Below are 19451 nucleotides of genomic sequence, written 5' to 3' on the forward strand. Positions count from 1 at the left end.
TATATATATATATATATCGTGTTGACGGTGGAGCGGGCAACAATGGGGCGTCGAGAGAGAACAACGTTCCAGAAAGAGAGAGGGGAGTACACTCGCGAAAGAGGGTGCGGCGCGCACTGTTGTTGAGACGCGAAACCCGAGAAAACGGTCATTCGAGGGCGAATGAATGTTAATTCAGGATAGCCAAGTGTAGTATCCGCGCTTCCCATACCCAACAATGAGTCAAATAAGAACACGAAACGTAGGCTACGGGATTGGTCGCGTAGGTAAAGCGGTCGACTGTGGATCCGAGGATCGTGGGTACGAATCCTCGTGCCTTATTTTTCGTTTAGACTCCTACATTATTGAACGAGCATTAATGTTTGCTTTCGTTATTAGTGCTCCTTTTGTTCAGTCGTATTAATCTACGTTGTGTATGAAATCGGAGAAGGAGGTTTCGAAAACATACTGGACATTCAGCCTCCTCTTCCACCGAACCTCAATTTCCTCTGCCATGCGACACAACAATGGCGACGAAACAATGGTCGTTGCCGCGAGGTCGAGTTTATATACACAAATATTGCTTCTATCAATTTCGTGAACTCGATGCGTGTATTTAGCGCAGCCGAATATTATTTTTATCGTCAATGTGTACGTACATTCAGGTGTGTGGACAGTTGGAAATATCGGTAGGGAGCAAGGATCCATATGGGTCGCTCTTGGGTCTGCGTACTTGCTTTATCCAACTCTACCCTACATCGGCGATGACACCATGTGGATATTCCTGATGGTCGTAGTGTCCAGTTTGAGCTTCGATACGTTCAGCAAGCAATGGAGATTGAAACCAAGAAAGAGGAACAGCCTCGTTCGAAGAGCAATTTATTTAGGTTTAGCTGTCGCGTTGTATCTGTCTTTAATTGGTTGCTATCTGTACTTCAACGCAGTTATTACCGACAGCGAGGGCGAAGAGATCAAACTGTCCGAAGCTATTCAGCATTTCCTGACGTCACCTATATGGCTCGACCTTAAGGTTAATTCAAACAACACAGAGTACGCTCCGTTGCAACGTTCAAAATTTGATAAAATCTTTCTTTTCTTAGGCTAGCCTCGAGGCAACCTGGAACCAAGCGATGCATCAAGGTTTCTGGGCAACGTGGGCCCAATTGGTCGATCTCACCGATCCCCGGGGTGAAATAAACGCTTACAAAGTAAGCCTGGAATTTATCCCGCGAAATTTGTTCTTCTTTGAACAGAGATACCGAAACTGTACTTCTTTGCAGGTTTTAGACCTTTCTCAAACAGCCACGCAAACCGAAATAACATCGCGTTGGAGGGCTCTTTCGAGGGATAACCATCCCGACAAGATAAAAGGCACCGAAGAGGAGAGGCGACGGGCTCAGGAGAAATTCATGGAGATTCAGCAGGCGTATGAAATTCTTTCAAAGGCGAAGAATCGTAGACAACGCCGCAACAGAAAGTCGGAATGACCTGGTGACGATAGTGTCCTCGTAAAGGTTTATTATAAAGATGTATTTTTTAATCGATCGAAGATATAGACGGGGCTCGGAGTCGAAACGTTCTTTTATCGATCTCATTCTACCTCGTTGTATCTTGTTCTAACAGTACGCACTTTCGTTGGTCGCACTGCCGATTCGTGGAAATTGGTATTGCGTTTGTAAGCAACGAACATAAACGTTTATACGTGTTTGTAAATTTGTTTTTGTAAATAGATAAACAGTGTGAACATACTCCTTCAAATTATCGTTAACGTAAAAGTGGTCGATGAGTGTCCTAATGAAGATAAAAATTTGTAATATCAAGACGTTTATTTAAAAGTTCATTCGACGATCATTGCATAGTTACAAAATATCGCGTTGCCCTCGAGCACGCGTGAGCGTCGCTGGTTAAAAAAAATCTCGGAGAGAATGTTCGCACTTTGATTCGATGGATGGTCATTGATAAAGTTTTCAAATTATTCTATCCACTCTTCCCCGGAATTCGATGAGTCACCGCGATTCTAGTCGATTCTTTGGTATTCCTGACTTTCGACACGTTCTACGCGCTGCTACTCGATGGGTACGGTCCATCGGGATCGTAAACCAAAATTAAGTTTGAATTGTTTACACCTTCAACCGCACCATTTACATCGAAAACAATCTAGAGCAACGCTTATAACATACGATGGCACTTAAATCAAACGCGTTGGAAGAAAAAGGATAATTTATCTGGAACAAAAACTCTGTCTATTTGGTCTTCTTCTTCGATCGCGACGGTTTTACCACCGTGTTCTCGATTTTCTCCGTGAAATTTACATACTTGTCCTTCGATTGCTCGAGAAAGTCGTGCGACGATACCAGTGTCACTCTGAAAGGTAACACAAACGATTAAAATCTATCCAGGAGTGATCGAGATCGAAAGAAATTCGAGTCCATACCTCAGCTGTGGAACGCTCAGCGGTCGAAGGAGACTTTTAACCACTGGAGGAACTTCGCTGGCTTTCGGTAAAGCGGGACTGCTCACGCAAAGAGCAGCGCTGGTCAGTTGCGAAACCAACGAGTAATTTCGATCTGGTCCAGAGGTTGTACGGAAAACTCTTCTTATCTTTGATTTTAATCCCATAGACGGCGGTGACAACGGAGTCGTGGGTATGGGTATCAACTGTGTCGATCGTTTTTCTCGTTAAATTATTCCTTTATTTTCAAATTTATCGGTAATTCGAATAAAACCAAAATACATTTTGACTACTTACTTTTCCTTGAAGTACTTTTGCCGCTAGTTCGGGTTCGCTACCCCATCTGCACGACGTCGACCTTTCCAGAAGCCGATGCCTGGCGAACCTCTCGATCACTTCAGCGCAAACGTATCTTCCGCAGAATCTGGCCCACTGTTCCGCTCGTAATCCTCTTCCGTGATCTCTCAAAGTTGGATTCGCACCTTTGAATAAACAGCGAATAGCGTGGCCTTTGTTAATAGGTAATGGAACTCGGGGTATCGCAAGCTATTCGGGAATATGGGCATCGTTGTTCAAATGTTTCGATACGGGGAAAGAAGGAAGAAGCTTCGAAAAAGTTCTGCTTACCAGCGAATAACAAAATTTTCGCGCACTTGGTCCTCCCTTGAAGAGCAGCCTTCATCAACGGAGTGAAGCCTGATGCGTTCCTAGCGTCCACCTCGATGTCCTGACACCTTTGGAGGAGAATGTTCAGGCACTCTGTTTGGCCTGAATCGATGAAAACGGGACGGCCATTAATTCGAGTGTACGAAACTTACTGCTTAACCGGCGCGGCGTCCTTCGAGGATTCGAGTGTCCGCATATTTCGAGCAACGTAATGTTCGGCCCTGTTTTTGGCTCGAAACGTTCGTCGACGATACGTACGTCACCGCAAACCACGCGTGTTTCAAGTACCCAAGTACGTCGGTTATTTCTGGCCGACAGTGACGCGTTGGTACCCTTACGGCATCGCGCGTATACAATTCGACGTGTTACGCTTATATCGACCACCCGATATTAGTTTCTAGCAGCGCGAGAAGTGTTGTGTTTACAAAATTTATGATTGCCACGTGGCCACATTCTTTCGTCGTGTACGAGTGCAAAGACGTATGACGGAAGCGATTATCCTTGAAAGATCCGTAACACGAACCGAAGCAGAATTTTTATTTTCGTAGCAAACGTTTCTTTCGTCGAAAGCGTTCTCCCGCGAATATTCATTAACCGATCCTCCTTTATCAATCCATCGAACCAGCCGAGTGCTATTTCGCGCGGCACGCAATCCGATAAAAAGCAACGCGAAAATAGGGTCTGCGAGCGCGGAACGTTTTCCGAACTTCCCTTTTTAAGGATAATGTGATCGCTTACCGGCCTGCGCGGCAAAATGTAGAGGCGTGTTGCCCTCGTTGTCGGGAATATTCGGATCCACACCCTCGCACGACAGAGCCAGCTCCAACATCGCCGAGGCACCATTCCCAGCCATGTAGCTTATGGCGGTCTGGCATTGCAAACAAACAACATCGTTGATGGCTTACTCAGAAGTTTGCTCGAAAACTACGTCGATTACATAAACCCCCTTTTCAAAGAAACCGTTATTCGCTGGCTCGCGTTAAAAACCTTGAACGTCAAACGATCTGTTACCTTTCAATCTTTTCCTCTTTTGTTTACCACGCGTTTACTAACACTTTGCCTCGACCCTGACGAAACGGTATAAAATCCGCGAAAAAAGACTGCTCGGTAAACGAGGTAGCGAAACAAGGACGACGGATAACGCGTCCTAGAAAGAACGTACACGAAGTTAGATCGGAACATGGAAAAGATTCGTCCGAGCATCGTCTGCGAGGTAGCCTCGCATTCTTTGCCTTAGAAATATGCACAATAGACTGTGCGTCAAGGGTCAATTTATTAAGTGGTTACTGACGTTGAGGCGATAGCTCAAACGCTATTACTTTATCCGCTTGGCTATAGCAAACACGCGTCAAGTTTGCGAGTGCTTCGCGAAACGAACACCGATTCTTCTTGGGATAACGGGAACGACTGGATTTGTTTATCCATTGCACATCGAAAAGCTTCTTCGAAATAATTTTCTGGTTCGAGAAAACTATGAAACGTTATCCGCGAGTTCGTCTGTGCAAAAATCCAAAATTACAAACGATGTTACAATGCCTAACTCATTATCGACAGCTAAAACCTAAATAACCCTTCGTTCGACCGAATCAGCGACCGTGACCCAAAACGATTAGAACAGTGATTCCCAAATACTTTAGCGTCATACGTTTATCTTCCCGTTCGGTACACTTTGAATGTATTCAAACCATTCGACTTTTTTTTTTATTTGCTGTACAAGTGGTTAACGATCATAAATATGGACTATACAAAGCTTGAAATAAATTAATCACAGACGAGGAAGAAAACATCAACGCAATGAATTTTCTCTACCTACTATCGTATCGACAAAAAAAAGAAACAGCTAAACTGTAAACATAATCCATCCTTCGTAATCGTGCACCGCCCAGAAACTATCTTTTGTATCGTATTGGCACCATCTATCAATTTGATAACCACTGGTTCCGACTGTGCACGCAACAAGCCTCGAAAGATATTGATGGCGCCTTTTGCCGTGTAAATTTACGCTTTCCGGTCGGACAGATCAAGTTGTCACGGAAGGAAACGACGTGTCTCTCTAGTCGTCTACTTTTCAAACTAACTTTAGAACGATAACGATTCCATTTTTTCGAGCGCTGTAATTGTCTTCGTTGCACGATTAGACAGCCAAACGAATTTAAAGGATCCGTTTAGTTTATAGATCGTGTTACGCATTTCGTCTTTCTACTCGTTAGCTTGAATTTTACGCACATGTAGGCGCGTGTCTGAAGGGGTTCGAAGCGATTCGTCCGATACATGCCGTCACAGAATGTTTGCTCATTTTAACGCGGGCCAACTGCATACTCGATTCGAACGAACAACAATTTTGTTTTAATTATAGCCTGATGTCGCCGCATATGGAACGCGGTTAGCGGGAGAAATTCTACACACGGAACTCTATCGCGGTAATAATTTGAAACGCGTCGCAACTTTGGAATATTAAGTCGTGCGCGACAGTCGGAAAAACGGAAGTGCTGTCTCTTATTTAGGAGAGCGGTAAACATTATGAACACTCGGGTCAGCAATATCTATGTAAATAAACCTCGATCGATTCCATTGTTTCACTCTATATTAAACCGCGATCGTTTTAGAAATTTCGCATCGACGAACGGTAATTCTCTTTGCAGGACAACGAGCCGCGTATCTCTGTACGAAACTTCATTAGCCCGTGGACGCGTTTTATTTTGAATTCTACGCTTCGGTCCATTTCTCCGGCAACGCGCAATTAAAGCGTTAGCGGTAGTCGTAACGAGGTTTACGATCGTGCGCGTGTTTACGCGATTAAATTTCTAAAGTTCCACGACAAAAGGCCACTTACTCTGCCACTGCTATCGACCACGTTCACGTCCATATCCCCGAATCCGAATTTTCGTACGCGAGTGGCGATTTGATGGAGGGTCGTGTCGTCTGCATCCCTGGCTGCCCTCAGGAGGGCCGATCGGCCCTCGGAGGGTGTTTCCCACGACGGTGGCACTTTTACGACGATCGTATTCTCGAGCACGCTGCGATCTAGAAATGAAACGTAGATACTTGCGTCAGCTCAGGGACGAATCTACCACAAACGCAAAGAAACATCAACTTCGGGATGCAGTGTAAAAATCTAGCGCTGTCTTCGTTCTCTCTTCAAATTCAAATTAAACATTTTTAATGTATTTCCCTGCTGGATGTTACAAGTTCAAGAATTCAAAGTTTTCAAGAGTTCACCTTTAGATAGCGTTTGCCTTTCGTGAAAAATTTTAGAAGCGGAAATGGTCCCTCGAACTTCGATGAGTTTAGATCCAACGGCGCGCCAGTTAAAATCATTTTTGCGAACCATTCGCTCGTTCATTTCGTAAGACGTGAAAATAGAAGAACTAACAACTGGACTGTCAGGTTGGCGGTACCACGGATACGTTAGTCTGCGAGTATGACGGACGTCTATATTTTCGTATCGACATTTGATAAAAACGGTAGCGAACGTTTTAGAAGATGTAAATAAAACAAGTTCCTACTGGCATCGTATACCGTAGATTCTTATCTAGAAATAAATTTGCTCACTTTACGAACGATGCCTATAAAATACGGAACATTTATCGAACTTTATTTTTAAAGAACCCAGATTTTATTCCGTGCGGTTCCCGAAGTATCGTATTATTTTTCGCGAATTGGAAGCGTCGCGCATATAGAACTGCCCTCTTGAAGGATTTCCAAAGAAAACAATGACGTTAGGAACGGTGCGCTAATCCTAGCAGTGGTTAGAAAAGGCGTCGAAGCTAAGAAACTACATATATTCCTTCGAGATCGATGACGAGAACGAGGACGATGATACGATAACAACCGCGTAAAGGCTGATTTGCTTCGTAATGTTGTTTTTATTGCCTCTAATCGCGGAACTGCTGACGCGATTAAGAGAAAAACTGATGGAAACGCGCGTAACGTAAGTGCACTCAACTCTGACATTAATCTAGCCGTCGAGACTTTCAGTTTACTTTAATAATACGATTGTTAACGGTTTCAAAAATGATTACGTTTTCAATTTTTAGTAAAATATTAATTATAGTCGTACCTTGCAAGACACCCTTGCAATAAACCTTGACGTCGTGAACGGCTGGTCTTCTGTAAGGCGCGCGTTTTTCTTCGAAGCTCGTATCCGAACTGAAGGACACAGATTTCTTCACGCGGGCACTGTTTTTCTTTTTCCGTTCAACTGGTAGCGTTTGAATGCTCGGCGAACGTCGAAGAGACTGGTGTTCACCGGAGACGTTACTCAGGATCGAAAAGTATCCCTTAAAAGTTGAGTGTTTGGCCGAGGTACCGGTTCCGGAACGATAACCATCCGAACAAGATTTTTCTTGTTTCGAACCGTTGTTTGCTCGCGCCTCTACGATTCTATTCGCGGAATGGGTGAGATTCGCAAAGAAAGCAGAGGACCTTTTCAGAATACCTTCCTCGGTCGGCCTTCGTCCCGTCTTCTCCGCTGCCGAAAGTCCTGAAACGACGCAATTACCCTCGTGGCTCACACTTTTCTAGGTATATTCTTTAACGATCGCATTTTACCATATTCTCGAAAACATTCGTAAAATAAAAGCAAAATCGTCTAGCCCGATTCGATAAGACACACGAATAAACGAGTATCGAGAGATCGAAATTTTCTTTTCGAATGTAGCGATAGAAATTTCACGGAAATGTTACTCGGAGAACGTACGTACCTTCCGCGAGATGTAGGGGAGCGGATAACGACTTTCGAATGGCTTTCTGAATCTTCCTGAAGTCGTTCGATCTTGTGGCGTCCTGGGGGAGCTGTTTACCGAAGAACTCTTCTTTGAGAAAGCTATCCTGGCGTTTGGCGCTGGTGCTCGCGTCGAGGATCGCTCTGTTCTTCTTGTTAACGATGCACGGCGCCGGCGTCTCTCGCGACGCGCAGTTATTTCGAGCAAGCTCTCCCCTAGAGGCAACGATGCTGTAGTTGTTCACCGTGCAGGTACTGCCCTTTGCCGAGGAGTTGCACTTTACGCGCACAGCCTGGATACCGTTTACCTGCCAGCTGTCTTCGAGAATCCGCCGAGTTTTCTGTTTGAATCATCCGTGCATATCGTATCAATTTTTCGACGCCGAACCGACCTCATACTTTATACATTTCGACCTTCTTTTCAGATCTCCTTCGTTAAAATTTAATTAACGACAGCCGAGGAGGGACTTAACAAATCTTTAAGATCAATTCGTCCAATGTTAAAGTTCGATATATTTTCTACGTAACGTTATCCTTACGATCTTTTAACATGGGTGAAATGAAATTTTAACGAAGAAGACCTGGAAAGAAGGTCGCGTATAAAGAATATACTTTGAATACATTTGCTCGCACTACCGTTGTTTACTTTCTTTCGCAATAGGCAATGAAACGCTTCGCTCATTTGAATTTGCGTTCTCATAACGTTGCAAAAAGACAGCGTCGATCGAACGAGGCTAAATGAAATATAAAAACTAAATCTCCCAACAGGGGTCTCGAATGATTACAGAAAACAAACACAGCAGAGATCATCCAAAGATTAATCACGATCTGCTTTCGTCAATGATCGCGAGCCACGAATATCGTCGCCGAAAATACATTATTTCGAAAAACGAGTAGATAAATGTTGATCCGCGCGTCTTGGATAGAGATGGAGAAAATTTTATTTTAACGATAAATTACGAAGAAGGCCAGTTACACGTCGTATTATGAACATAATTCGAAATTTTCATCCAGATAATAATTGTTCCCGTTACAGCGTATGCGTGTCGTGAACCTGAACCATACCGAAGGCTCGAATGCGCGATGCTCGATGGAATAATAAACACGACAGGGACGCTGCTAATGAAACAGAATCGTTTGGACACTTACAATAGAAACACGGAAAATTCGTTAACGAACGAGCTTCCGGGGAAAAGTGGGCGAAAGCGGGTCGAGCTCGAACATTCTCGTGGAAACTGTCGGAAATCACTGACGCGTCGGTGTCGCGAATCGCGGATCGCGGTGCAAACGAGAGTCGGTGTTGCCGGAGTAGGAGAAGTTCCTTGGAAAGCGAGTCGTGTCTTCCGGATCGCCTCGCAAGACGTGCACGCGAGTTCTACCGCATCCGTTTCAACTAAACGCTATTTATATGTCGGTTAAGTCCTCGTGTTGCTCGGCAGGGCGGTAGGTGGCTCGTTTGCGCGTCTACGCGCGCTATTACAACTCTGTATGCGAACGGTACGCAGTTTATTTACCCTCGAGCCAAGTGCTGGGCGAAATTTAATCGAAATAACAATCGTCCATAACGTTTGACGATTGACGATAACGGTAAAGGAGTAGTTGAACCACAGAATTCCAAGTGTCGAGCTTTCTTCGACACGTTGACCGACGTATGGGTCCGTGCAACAATAGCTACGAGACTGCGAGACTATAAGTGTCGAACCGTTCGTGGACGTGCAAACATGTCGAAAGAATTCTGAAACCACCGACAGCGATTTGTACGTAAAACGGTTCATAAACGATGGGTAAATTAATCGAGCGACGCCGACGTTCGAATTCGCGAAGACGCAAGCAGCGTCGAGTAAAGCAAAGTACAAAAACGCAAACGAAGAGAAACACGAGAAGCGCTTACTTGGCGAGCATTTCGTTGGACAGTCGATGGAAGCGCGTTGTCTCCGATGTCGTGTTTGATTCCACCGGATAAAGACGTCTTCCTGACGGTGATCTCGTTTCCAGGTGTCAGCTTGGCCCCTCGATTCTTCGCCATCGTCGATCCAGACTCCATCGAGGCAAAACGATGTCAAACCGATCGATCGAGTTCTACGCCGCGCAACATCTTGCCGCTATCCTAGAAACGGCTCCTTTCCCTCGGTTTCCTGTCCAAATAGATGAATGAAAACGTCTCTCTATCCGACTCTTATCTAGCTTTGTTTAGAATACGCGTAATTTATCTCTAGATCAAAGTTTGCATCGCGAATCGATCTACTCTCTGACACGTTAGATTCATTTTGTCGGTGTGTACTATCCGGATCCGTAGGCTACGGAGTTACAGGTACTTCCGTCTCGCAGGGCGAAGGAGGTGAAGCTCTAGTAGAGCGAGCCTTACGCGACCGCGTTGACTCGTCTTTTTGCTGGTGCTTATTTTGGCTGCGTTACATTTGCCCGAGAGGCTTGTCGTCCTCGTCTTTGGCGTTAAGCCAATATTTTGAATTCTCTTATGCACGAGAATCTATCGATTATGCCACGTTCGACGAAACTCTCGACAACTGTTTATCGATCTCTCAAAGTCATTGCCGATCACGAGTCGGATGCATCGCAAATCAAACGTGGGAAATATTCTGCAAAAGATAAACAACCGTTGCAAATAAATCGTTATACAGAGTTTACATTGGTACTTTTTGTGTGCGAAACGATATTTAATCGACAGGTGTAACGCGTAACGAAGAGAAAGAAGTTACCGCCAACGCATATAGATTGGCTTGGAAAAAAGAATTTTAATTTATCGTTCAACGTCTCGTATTTTACGTTATTTCAAAAATAAAATATGTTCGAATGGGTTTTCTTTGCAAACTCGAATTAGAGAGTGACAGACGTTACGTGGGATGTGTTTAGCATTGGCTTTCGGAACCGAAAATGTATTCCTCGAAACGTCGGCCAAGAAGTAAAGAGTTTAAACTATAGTCGTAAACAAAAACAATTAACGTGTATTTTGCTTGGAGAAATTTGGATTTTTATTGATCTACAAGGAAGTTATCGCATCGCCGAGAGAAGCGTATAACGTTATAAAGAAGCTATTTTCATTCGAAACGTCAAGTTTCAAAAAAGTAAGGAATTTGTTACCTTTAAGTGAGAAAACAACACTCCAGATCCACCGACGCGATAACGTTGGATTTCTCTCTCTTTAGTTGTAACACAGTCGATAGATACTCGGCGTTGAAAACGATCGTGCTCTTCAGGCAATCTGTGAGGTAACGTGACGACTCGAAACTTGGACTATCGAGAAAGGCGAGTGCCGCACGAAACGGAAGTTACGTTTGATTAACTTTTAGTTGCGCGTGTTTTCCAACGATGATTGACCGTTCCCCGCGAACAGCCGACGCGTATATTCTACGTTTCTCCGAATTCTCTTAAAAATAGCATCGATGGGAGAACAGGTAAACGTTTGGTTCGTGTTTGTAAACTTCCTCACCGCGATCAACCCCTTTAGTGCCCGGAAGAGAACTTGAAACACGGTCTGCAACTAGGAAACGTAGGATAGAATTCGATTTATGCACGAAGCGCGATGTTTCGACATGTTTTCACCCGTGCGCGCGACTCCAATATAAATTCTGGAAACGACAAGCTGTCTGCCGTTATTGTGTTGGCCGGTCGAGTGGGTTTCTTAAAGGTATTACTAACGGGGGACGTTACAAAGCTTGCTTTTCGAATACAATCAACGAAGAATGAAAATTCATAAAAGAACTCGGCGAACCGGTGAAGGTTACCGATGTCAATAGCACGCACGCGGGTTCATCTGGAATAATAATCGTGCCTCGGTGATAGTCATGTGCGACGTCGTGTCATTGACACATTTCGAGGGCGACAATAACCTCGGTGACGAATTCTCGGTGCGAACCTTGTCGTGTGATTCCGAGCGTCTCGTTTAATGGATCGGTTCTCATTTCCACGTAAGACAGTTCTTTCCTCTCGTGACCAGGTTCGGTTTAATTTTAAACGAGGTCGGCGTCGAGTCGCTGGGATCCGTAAATTTGTCGTTTATTATCTCATGACTGCGACTCGATAGCGGGCCTTTAATCCGTAAACACTTGCTGTAAAATAAATATCGTTTTCTACGTACAGTCCGATTACATCTCTACGAAGAAACAAAAAATTCTGCGATGCATTCGCAAAGCGTAGAATACAATTCGAAAGAGAAACTCGTCGGCAACTTTTTCAACGTAAAACAAGTTGAATTCTAAAACAATTTACCTGGCTCCGATCAGTCCATCGAAGTGTAACATTAACGTCACGAATTATCCTTAGATTTCGAGCGCAAAAATGCAAGCTGTGCAATAGTGTTTTGCCTTCAAGACTTCAAGCTCTGCGAGGACACAGACACGCACACTGTTAAAGAAAACATTCACTGGATACAAACCGGTAACGCGTTTGAAATTTCCAGCCACGTATAGGAAATGTATCGGCGACGAAAATCCAAAGCGTCGATAATTCCATCGAGCACCCGTTCAAACTGGTCTCCTCGTGTAGGGGTTGATTGAATACTGGGCCGAAGTTTAATTCGCACCCTCGCTCTGAAAGTATCACGAGGGTCGTATCGCACGCTCTTCTGTTCGCGCAGCCGCGCACTCGAGCCAGGTGTTACTCCTCGATACCTGGTCAATGGAAAACAAAAGTGATTTTCTTTTCGAACACCGACAAGTTCGTTTGCGAAATAACTCGTATATTCGCATTAAAGACAGCTTGGATATTTATTCACCATCGAAGCATCGAAGAAAGGTTGAATCGAATCGCTGAGCGTACTTCAGGTGTAACTCTTCCGATATCTATCCGATCTATTTTCGTGCGGTAACACGCGGCCACCCGATGCGATGTACGCACGTGCTTGGTAGCTTCGATGATTCAAGATCAATTAAAAAATCCGAGCCTACTAAAAATAGTATTTCGAATGCTCCGTACTACCAGCTTCCTAGTCGTTTGTTAAGAGTAATACGCGTCGCATAAACATGATTTGAATGACCAGTGTTTAATTAAAAAACCAGTTGGAAGTATTAAACAAAATTTAATCAAGATACTGCAGACACCTTTAAGAAACGTTACATCTTTGACAAAATGATTTATTTGTCGACAGAAACGGTCGATAGCGTACATTTTTAATAACGTACTAAAGATATCTCAAATGTCGGAGCGAAGAGGCGCGAAAGTTTGCGCATCAACGCTCGTGTTTAAAAATCAATGTTGACGGCGTTAACGGTAGACCATGAGCGTGTAAAGGTTCGATTTTGTGCCTTTTCGTGATAGCGCAACAACTTTGAAAGAAGAACGATTATATCGGCATGCAATTTACCGAGTGCATGGCTAACGAGAGTCTCTAGCTTTGAAGAAATGATCTGTACTTCAAAAAAAAAACAAAAAAAAAACAAAACACTATCCATTTCAGAAAAAGACGCACAGAATTTACTAACGTCACGTCCACGCGAACCTCTTAGAAGATTACTTCCCGCAGGAAATAAGTTAATTTCCTCTGCGCGATAAAAGGATTTCGAATTGTTCCTTCGTTTCCGGATGTCTCGCAAGAATCCCGCGGATTCTCTACGCACGAACGTAGTTTTTTTTATTAGAAATGGGAACAGAGGAACGGTAAGACGTATTTTCAAAGTGTAATGCTATATTTCGGTAACATACAGAGTTTACATCGAGGATGAACTATTTAATGCAACGCCGACGCGATAGCGCGCATAAATTTTCCTCGCGCTGGCAGCCGTTTAATTATGAAAAAAATAGCGATATCGTGGCAATGCTGATCGAGTGGAAAATACAATAATCGCGAGACACGTCCCACTGTGGATCTAGGTACGATACTTATATTTGGCAACAATCAACAACAATTGGGATCAAAGGTCATCCGTGGTAGCAGCATATCCGTACTCGTCGATTTCAATGCCCAGAAATCTCCAGATTGCACTCGATTCTTTCTTAGACGAGGCGATACCATTTCTAATCGTTGATCCCAAAATTACGTAAGAAGTTTGACACGGTTCACGTGTCCTTCCTAATATATCTTTAAACATCGCCACTCACGGATACTCCTCGCTCGTGCGACGATACGCAACAAGATCGGAGTCATTGCAACTGCTTCGTCGTCGCCATCGTCAGACGTCACGAGAAGCTTCTGTCGATTGCAACGTTGGTGGCAGTAAGGATTACTAAGATCACGCGTTAAACACAGAGTAGATTCGAGAACAAAGGCGAAACGATTAATTTAATCGCTGGAAAACGAGGCGGCTCGAAAGAGTATTCGACAACCTTTTCTTTCTATCTCTCTTGTCCAAGCGTTGCCTTTATGCCGACAACCAAACCAGCGGAGAACGATTTATATCTAACATAGAAAAATTCTCAAGGTACCAAAACACACTTACGCATGTCTACAGATAGAAAGGCGTGGGTATTGTTTGGGAGTAGTAGTCAACTCGAAATGCATAGAAGAGTAGACGAGAAAATACGAATGCGTTTTACTAAAAAATTTAAAGGAAAGCATCGTCGATCGTAAAGTGTCGTAAGAACGCGCAACGTTTCCAAACACGTTCGATTCTTGCTTCTTCGTGATCTTAATCCAAGCAAAATTTATTGAACCCACGATGCAGGTACCCAGAGCGGTTCCGACTCCACTCGATGAACCGCGTTGACAAGTTGCTCGAATGCCATGGGGAGGTCAGCGTTTACTATCACTTCGTCGAACAGATGAGAGTAGAGAAATTCTATCCTGGCTGCGCTGTGCAGGATTTCGTGAAACTCCTCGTCCTAGAAACGAACAACGGAATAACGTAACGCGATTGATTTTTTCATCGAACGATCGTTCGTTTCCAGATAGAAATGAGCGATTACCGTGAAACCACGCGAATTGCTTTCGTCGAAGGTCGACCTTGCCCTGGCATCGCTCCTTGTTTCCTTCAATATTTCGAATCTCGGTGGTTTGATGTATATTACGTATGGTTTCGTCTGCGGTGTTCGAAGCATCTTAAGGGCTTGATAGTGCGGGTTCAACAGGCACACGTATCCAGCGTTTATCAACGAGCTGACGCTCTCGGAACTGGTACCGTACAAGTTACCCTTGTATTCCCCGTACTCTATAAACTTTCCCGCGATGATTTCCTCCTCCATCTTTTCACGGCTCACGAAATGATACTCTTTGCCGTTGACTTCGCCTGGTCTCGGTGGCCTCGAGGTATCTGAAGACAAGCATCGTAGAGAATAATGATCGAAACGCGAACGGGGATAAAAACTTACAAGGCACGGGCGTCTTGTACTTGTCGGGATCGGTGGCCATGAGCCGCCTCTTGAGCTCGTTCCTGCCAACTCCCGGTGGCCCGATCAGAACCACGGGTCGATATAGACCCGGCCTCGGGTAGAGCTTCGCGACCTCTTCGTAGGTCGGTATTTCTTCCCGGTCGAAATCGTCGTTCTCTGCAGCGTCATACATGATTTTTTTAGTTTTTACTCCCTGCAAGTTGCACTTTGTAGGCGAGGCGTGCAAAGAGGTACTGGGACGGGGGCACAATGAAGGCAAAGGCACTGGAACAGAACACAAGCCTAACCGACGGTTAGGTCGTCAGGCCATCATACGTTAAGAAGAGCAGCCGTGACCAGCTCACGGATATCGTCGCGTAATCTCATCGAGCTCATCGAAACCTCGAACCCGAGAGTTGTCGTTCTAGTCCTCTCTTTTATCGTTAGCGTGAACGTTATACGTCGTTAGTTTCGCTCAAAGCGCATAATATGCATGCCGTTAGACTTGTAAATCACGCTAAAACTACAAATTGACATTATGAATCAACGTAAAGACAACCGTAGCGTTGCGTGCCAGAGTTTCCCAAACGGGAAAAGAGTTCCTATTATTAATGGTCGTAACGGCACAAGATTTTGGCTGAGTACGAAGTACGCTACGTGGAACCGCAAACGACATTAAGGGGTTACTCCCCCAGCGAGCGCGAGCAACCAAGATCTTTCGCCTTTACCAAAGGACAAACGCGTTTAGGAAACGCCGGCACAACCACTGTACTTTATTTCATCCTACCGCGAGTTGCGCGACTTACTTATATCGTCGTCATCGGTCTTTTCCTTCTGTTGTCTCTCGAGAATAATTCGTCTTTCCTGAAGAGCTCTACTGGGGATCAAGCCAGCTCTCGTATTTCGATCCCCTTCGCGCCTAGCCTGCCACCTATTTCGAAACGAAGGTAATTGGAACGTGATACTGCCTACGTAAAACAACGAATCTAGATATTGGAGTCGTACCAATAAGCGTCATCCTGGCTGACGATGTGGAGGACGTCACCTTTGACAAAGTCTAGTCCAGCTTCTTTGCAAGGCGTGTAAGGATCGTCGGCGGCCTTGTACGAAAAGTGCGATCTCACTCGCACCTATCGCGCAACAAGAGTTTTCTTTAAAACCATTCTTCGAGGACTCGTGCGCTATCCTCGTCAAACTGGAGAGGTTTTTGAAGCTAGATTTACAGACGCGTTTACAGTCGCGCTACCCCGACGATGTCAAACGACCCAACATTTTCCTTCAATTTCCCTCTTAAAATGTAGGATCGAGAATCAAAAACATTTCCTTTTGGACGAGTCTCGTTACTTACAATTAGTTCAGAGATTCGGAACATACCTTGCTCTCCCGAATACCGCCCTTACTGTCCGCAGGGACTATTTTAAACGTGATCGTACCCTCGGAATTTTGCTGAAATAGACGCGCCTTTATGTCCATGATCATTCTCGTTTACATGTAGATAATTGCTACGTAAAGGGGAGTGCTGTATCTCTGAACATTAAATACTCGTTTTAACAGTTTTGTTTTTCAACCTTTGAAGTGCAAGTAAGCGTTTTCGTTCGATAATTTTTATCCGCATTTATAAGGTACGGAGAGTTTGTAAACAAAGCACTCTCTTCTACCTCGCACTATCGCGATCGATCGGGATCAGAGACTAAAACGTTCGAGCGCAAAGTGAAAAGCGCTTCGAAACGGTTTTAGATGAGATCGATTTACGAAATTGGGCTTTCAAGCGAAAACAAAAGCAGTGACCTACCAGTATTTTAAGAACGCAGTCCGGAGTTTTCCCTTCGACGCTGATGCCGTTGACCTCGCAGACTTCGTCACCGACGTGAATGAGGCCGGATCTATCGGCCGCGCCGCCGTGCATTATTCGCGCAATCATGATCTTGCCGGTGAGCTCGCACGTTTTTATCGTCGCCCCCTATTGTCAACGTGTAAACTAATATTTTCATTGCGGTTGCAAGGTGCGCGTCTATACGGAGCGCCTTCGTTTCTCTTAAAAAATAAATAAAAAGAAAGAGAATTCATCGGCGAAGGCGTAAACGCACGCGCTCGATCGTACTTGTCGCGCAACCGTATTCATCGATCGTACAGATACCGGTCGATACCACGACCGAGTTTAAAGTATCGGGTGCAAAACACTCTTCCGCTTGAAATTTCTCGAATTAAACCAACAGCACCGCGGCATTTATAATATCTCACGTAGTAAAGATTACGCATGAATTTTTACCGTTGCGTTATTTCGAGAGATTTGCAACATTGATACGAGGACATGCGGGACAATAACATAGGATACAATTGTTACGATAGAGAAATCGTTTTATTTACAAGCAAAAATCACAAACAGAAAAACACAAACCAACGGAGGAACGGAATGGGCGCAAGGTGTGTAAAGTAAGATGTAAGCGAAATTAACGAATTAGTGTAAAGGAAAACAAACAGCGTTCTATTTACAGCTCGCTTACGTCCACGCTTTATTTTCATTCCGGTATAGAGGTGAGATCGCAAAGTGGAAAATCAAAAAGTATTCTAATGACTAATAAACAAATTGAACTAATAAATAAATTCCTAATAAACTCAACAAAAGAAAAAATAAACAAACAAGGATAACAAATAAACGAAAGAAAAACGAAACGCTAAAAAATCGTACTGCGAATCGATGATACGCATGAAACGTTTACAGGCCTGTACATGTTTTGGCTTGAAGGCGACTTACCACGATCGGTTCAATGCCAGTGCCACACTTCGAAGCAAGTTTGACGATAAAAAAGACACGTGATTACTTAAGAAGTGGTCTGAGCATCGCTCGCGCGATGCTCGAGGATATGTATTCGATACTACTATACTCATTACGGGAAACACGGCGCGTCTAGGTCGGTACAAAGGATTAATCAGGATCAAATCCCATGCAAATCGACGTAATTACGCTAAAACGGTTACGCTATCGCTAGTTATTTCTCTATCCTTGTTACTCCGACGATCGCGAGCGATCAACTTTTACTACGTCGTCTCTTTACCGTGTTAATTAAGTAAAAACCTCAAAGACACTCTAAGTACCGAACGTGCGGCCTATCTGACGTACCAAGGGCTCGTTCGACTTGACCAGCTGCACGATCTTCACGGTCTCCTCGTCCTCGTCGACTTCCAGAGGAATTTCCGGCAGTCGGGGATAGTAGTCTTTCTGGGCGACCGAATCGTGAGCACACAGTAAACCCTGCGACAAAGTTTTCAATGTCCTAATCGTCTACAGAAGGAACTCTTTCTTCCTTGTTAACATGACAGAACAACGATATATTTAAAAAATCTTCCATTTGCGTATCGATTCTTTCGAGCGATCGCAACTTTATTTTCCGAAAGTAATTGTAATTGCTATACGTATCTTATCACGGTACCTGTATGTGGGGTTTTTGGAGGAGATGAAAGAGTTCCTTGCACTCCTTCGACAAATGCGTTTTGGTAGACAGCATGTCTAAAACCTCGATGTCAATGTCCATAGAATTCGAGAGCACCGGGAAGAACTTGTCGTCCTTGACATTATTCACAATTTTATTGTGAACGTTCACCAAAGCGTTCAACTCCTTCGACTGCAGCAAATCGCTGAGGAATCCAAATTCCTCTTCGGTACAGCTCGGTATCTCGTTCTTGTTCTCCTGCAGAGAATTCAGGAGCTTCGACAACGCTGAAAAAGGCAATGAATGACAGTTTGTAGAGCTTTAAACGAAAGTTTTAATAAGGTTGTCTGGCGCATAACGCTGCACATTCGATAAAGGAGCAACAGCATATTTAAGTAGGGTGAGTTTTATGGGCATCAATCTAATCAATATTCATGCTAGTAAGTATTACAACAGAGAGGACGATTGTCGTCGGTGACCTAAGAAGCAACAAAAGAGGAGATAAAAATTGAATATGTATTTTACATCGTTCGAGATATGTATTGCTCTATGCATCGTAAGTAAAAATAAAGTGAAACGTATGGAATCAATTCTTGCGAAAAATACAATTAAAATTACGATTTAAACAAAAATAGTCACTCCACTGACTACCGTGTATACAGGGTGTCCCAAAAATGTTGTAACACCTTGAAAGGAGTGGTTGGGGAGGTGATTTGAAACAACTTTTTCCTTAGCGAAAATGTTGTCCGAGGCTTCGTTGAGGAGATATTAATGGAAAACACTGACCAATCAGAGCGCGCGGATACCGTTGGAGCGGCCGGGGTAGCGAAGGCTACGAGCTAAGCGGCTGCGTCAATGGCCTTCGATGCACGTTGAGTCATTTATTCGCGTACAAGCGCGGCCGCTTAGCTCGTAGCCTTTGCTACCCCGGCCGCTCCAA

The 19451-nt window shown here is 44.2% G+C and overlaps 3 protein-coding genes across 9 annotated transcripts in view; 1 reads left to right on the forward strand and 2 right to left on the reverse strand.

The window, feature by feature from the left end:
- The window catches only part of LOC128872302 (dnaJ homolog subfamily C member 22), a 9077-nt gene extending 7530 nt beyond the window's left edge, over positions 1-1547 (forward strand). Inside the window, exons 3-5 of the mRNA XM_054114857.1 lie at positions 645-1009; positions 1080-1187; positions 1260-1547. Of these exons, the coding sequence (XP_053970832.1) occupies positions 645-1009; positions 1080-1187; positions 1260-1466 (680 nt within the window). The 3' untranslated portion in view covers positions 1467-1547. The remainder of the gene's footprint in view (positions 1-644; positions 1010-1079; positions 1188-1259) is intronic.
- A 239-nt stretch (positions 1548-1786) lies between these two features.
- LOC128872294 (uncharacterized) lies at positions 1787-12347 on the reverse strand. Of its 4 annotated transcripts, none has more exons than XM_054114825.1 (11): positions 12214-12347; positions 11695-11887; positions 9712-9955; positions 7801-8161; positions 7158-7580; positions 5931-6121; positions 3836-3965; positions 3059-3199; positions 2729-2913; positions 2414-2637; positions 1787-2343 (listed from the first exon to the last, which is right to left on the reverse strand). In XM_054114825.1, exons 3-11 carry the CDS (start codon positions 9862-9864, stop codon positions 2223-2225), a joined length of 1929 nt encoding a protein of 642 aa, XP_053970800.1. In that variant the 5' UTR covers positions 9865-9955; positions 11695-11887; positions 12214-12347; the 3' UTR covers positions 1787-2222. The 4 variants fall into 4 exon arrangements, with proteins under 4 accessions (XP_053970800.1, XP_053970799.1, XP_053970802.1 ...); XM_054114824.1 differs by having other exon boundaries at positions 12048-12307; XM_054114827.1 differs by lacking the exon at positions 11695-11887 and having other exon boundaries at positions 12214-12329.
- A 1094-nt stretch (positions 12348-13441) lies between these two features.
- Positions 13442-19451, reverse strand: part of LOC128872297 (MAGUK p55 subfamily member 7) — a 7570-nt gene continuing 1560 nt past the window's right edge. Inside the window, exons 2-11 of one of the 4 annotated variants that reach the window (XM_054114833.1) lie at positions 18512-18798; positions 18202-18333; positions 17836-17862; positions 16873-17040; positions 16455-16526; positions 16086-16210; positions 15887-16011; positions 15081-15383; positions 14679-15022; positions 13442-14594 (exon numbers count right to left, since the gene is read on the reverse strand). In XM_054114833.1, coding sequence (XP_053970808.1) covers positions 14418-14594; positions 14679-15022; positions 15081-15383; positions 15887-16011; positions 16086-16210; positions 16455-16526; positions 16873-17040; positions 17836-17862; positions 18202-18333; positions 18512-18798 — 1760 coding nt within the window. In that variant the 3' untranslated portion in view covers positions 13442-14417. The remainder of the gene's footprint in view (positions 14595-14678; positions 15023-15080; positions 15384-15886; positions 16012-16085; positions 16211-16454; positions 16527-16872; positions 17041-17835; positions 17863-18201; positions 18334-18511; positions 18799-19451) is intronic. The other 3 variants (XM_054114835.1, XM_054114834.1, XM_054114836.1) reach the window with 3 other exon arrangements.

Source organism: Hylaeus volcanicus, chromosome 2 (genome assembly GCF_026283585.1).
Source record: "Hylaeus volcanicus isolate JK05 chromosome 2, UHH_iyHylVolc1.0_haploid, whole genome shotgun sequence".
NCBI classification, from domain to species: domain Eukaryota; kingdom Metazoa; phylum Arthropoda; class Insecta; order Hymenoptera; family Colletidae; genus Hylaeus; species Hylaeus volcanicus.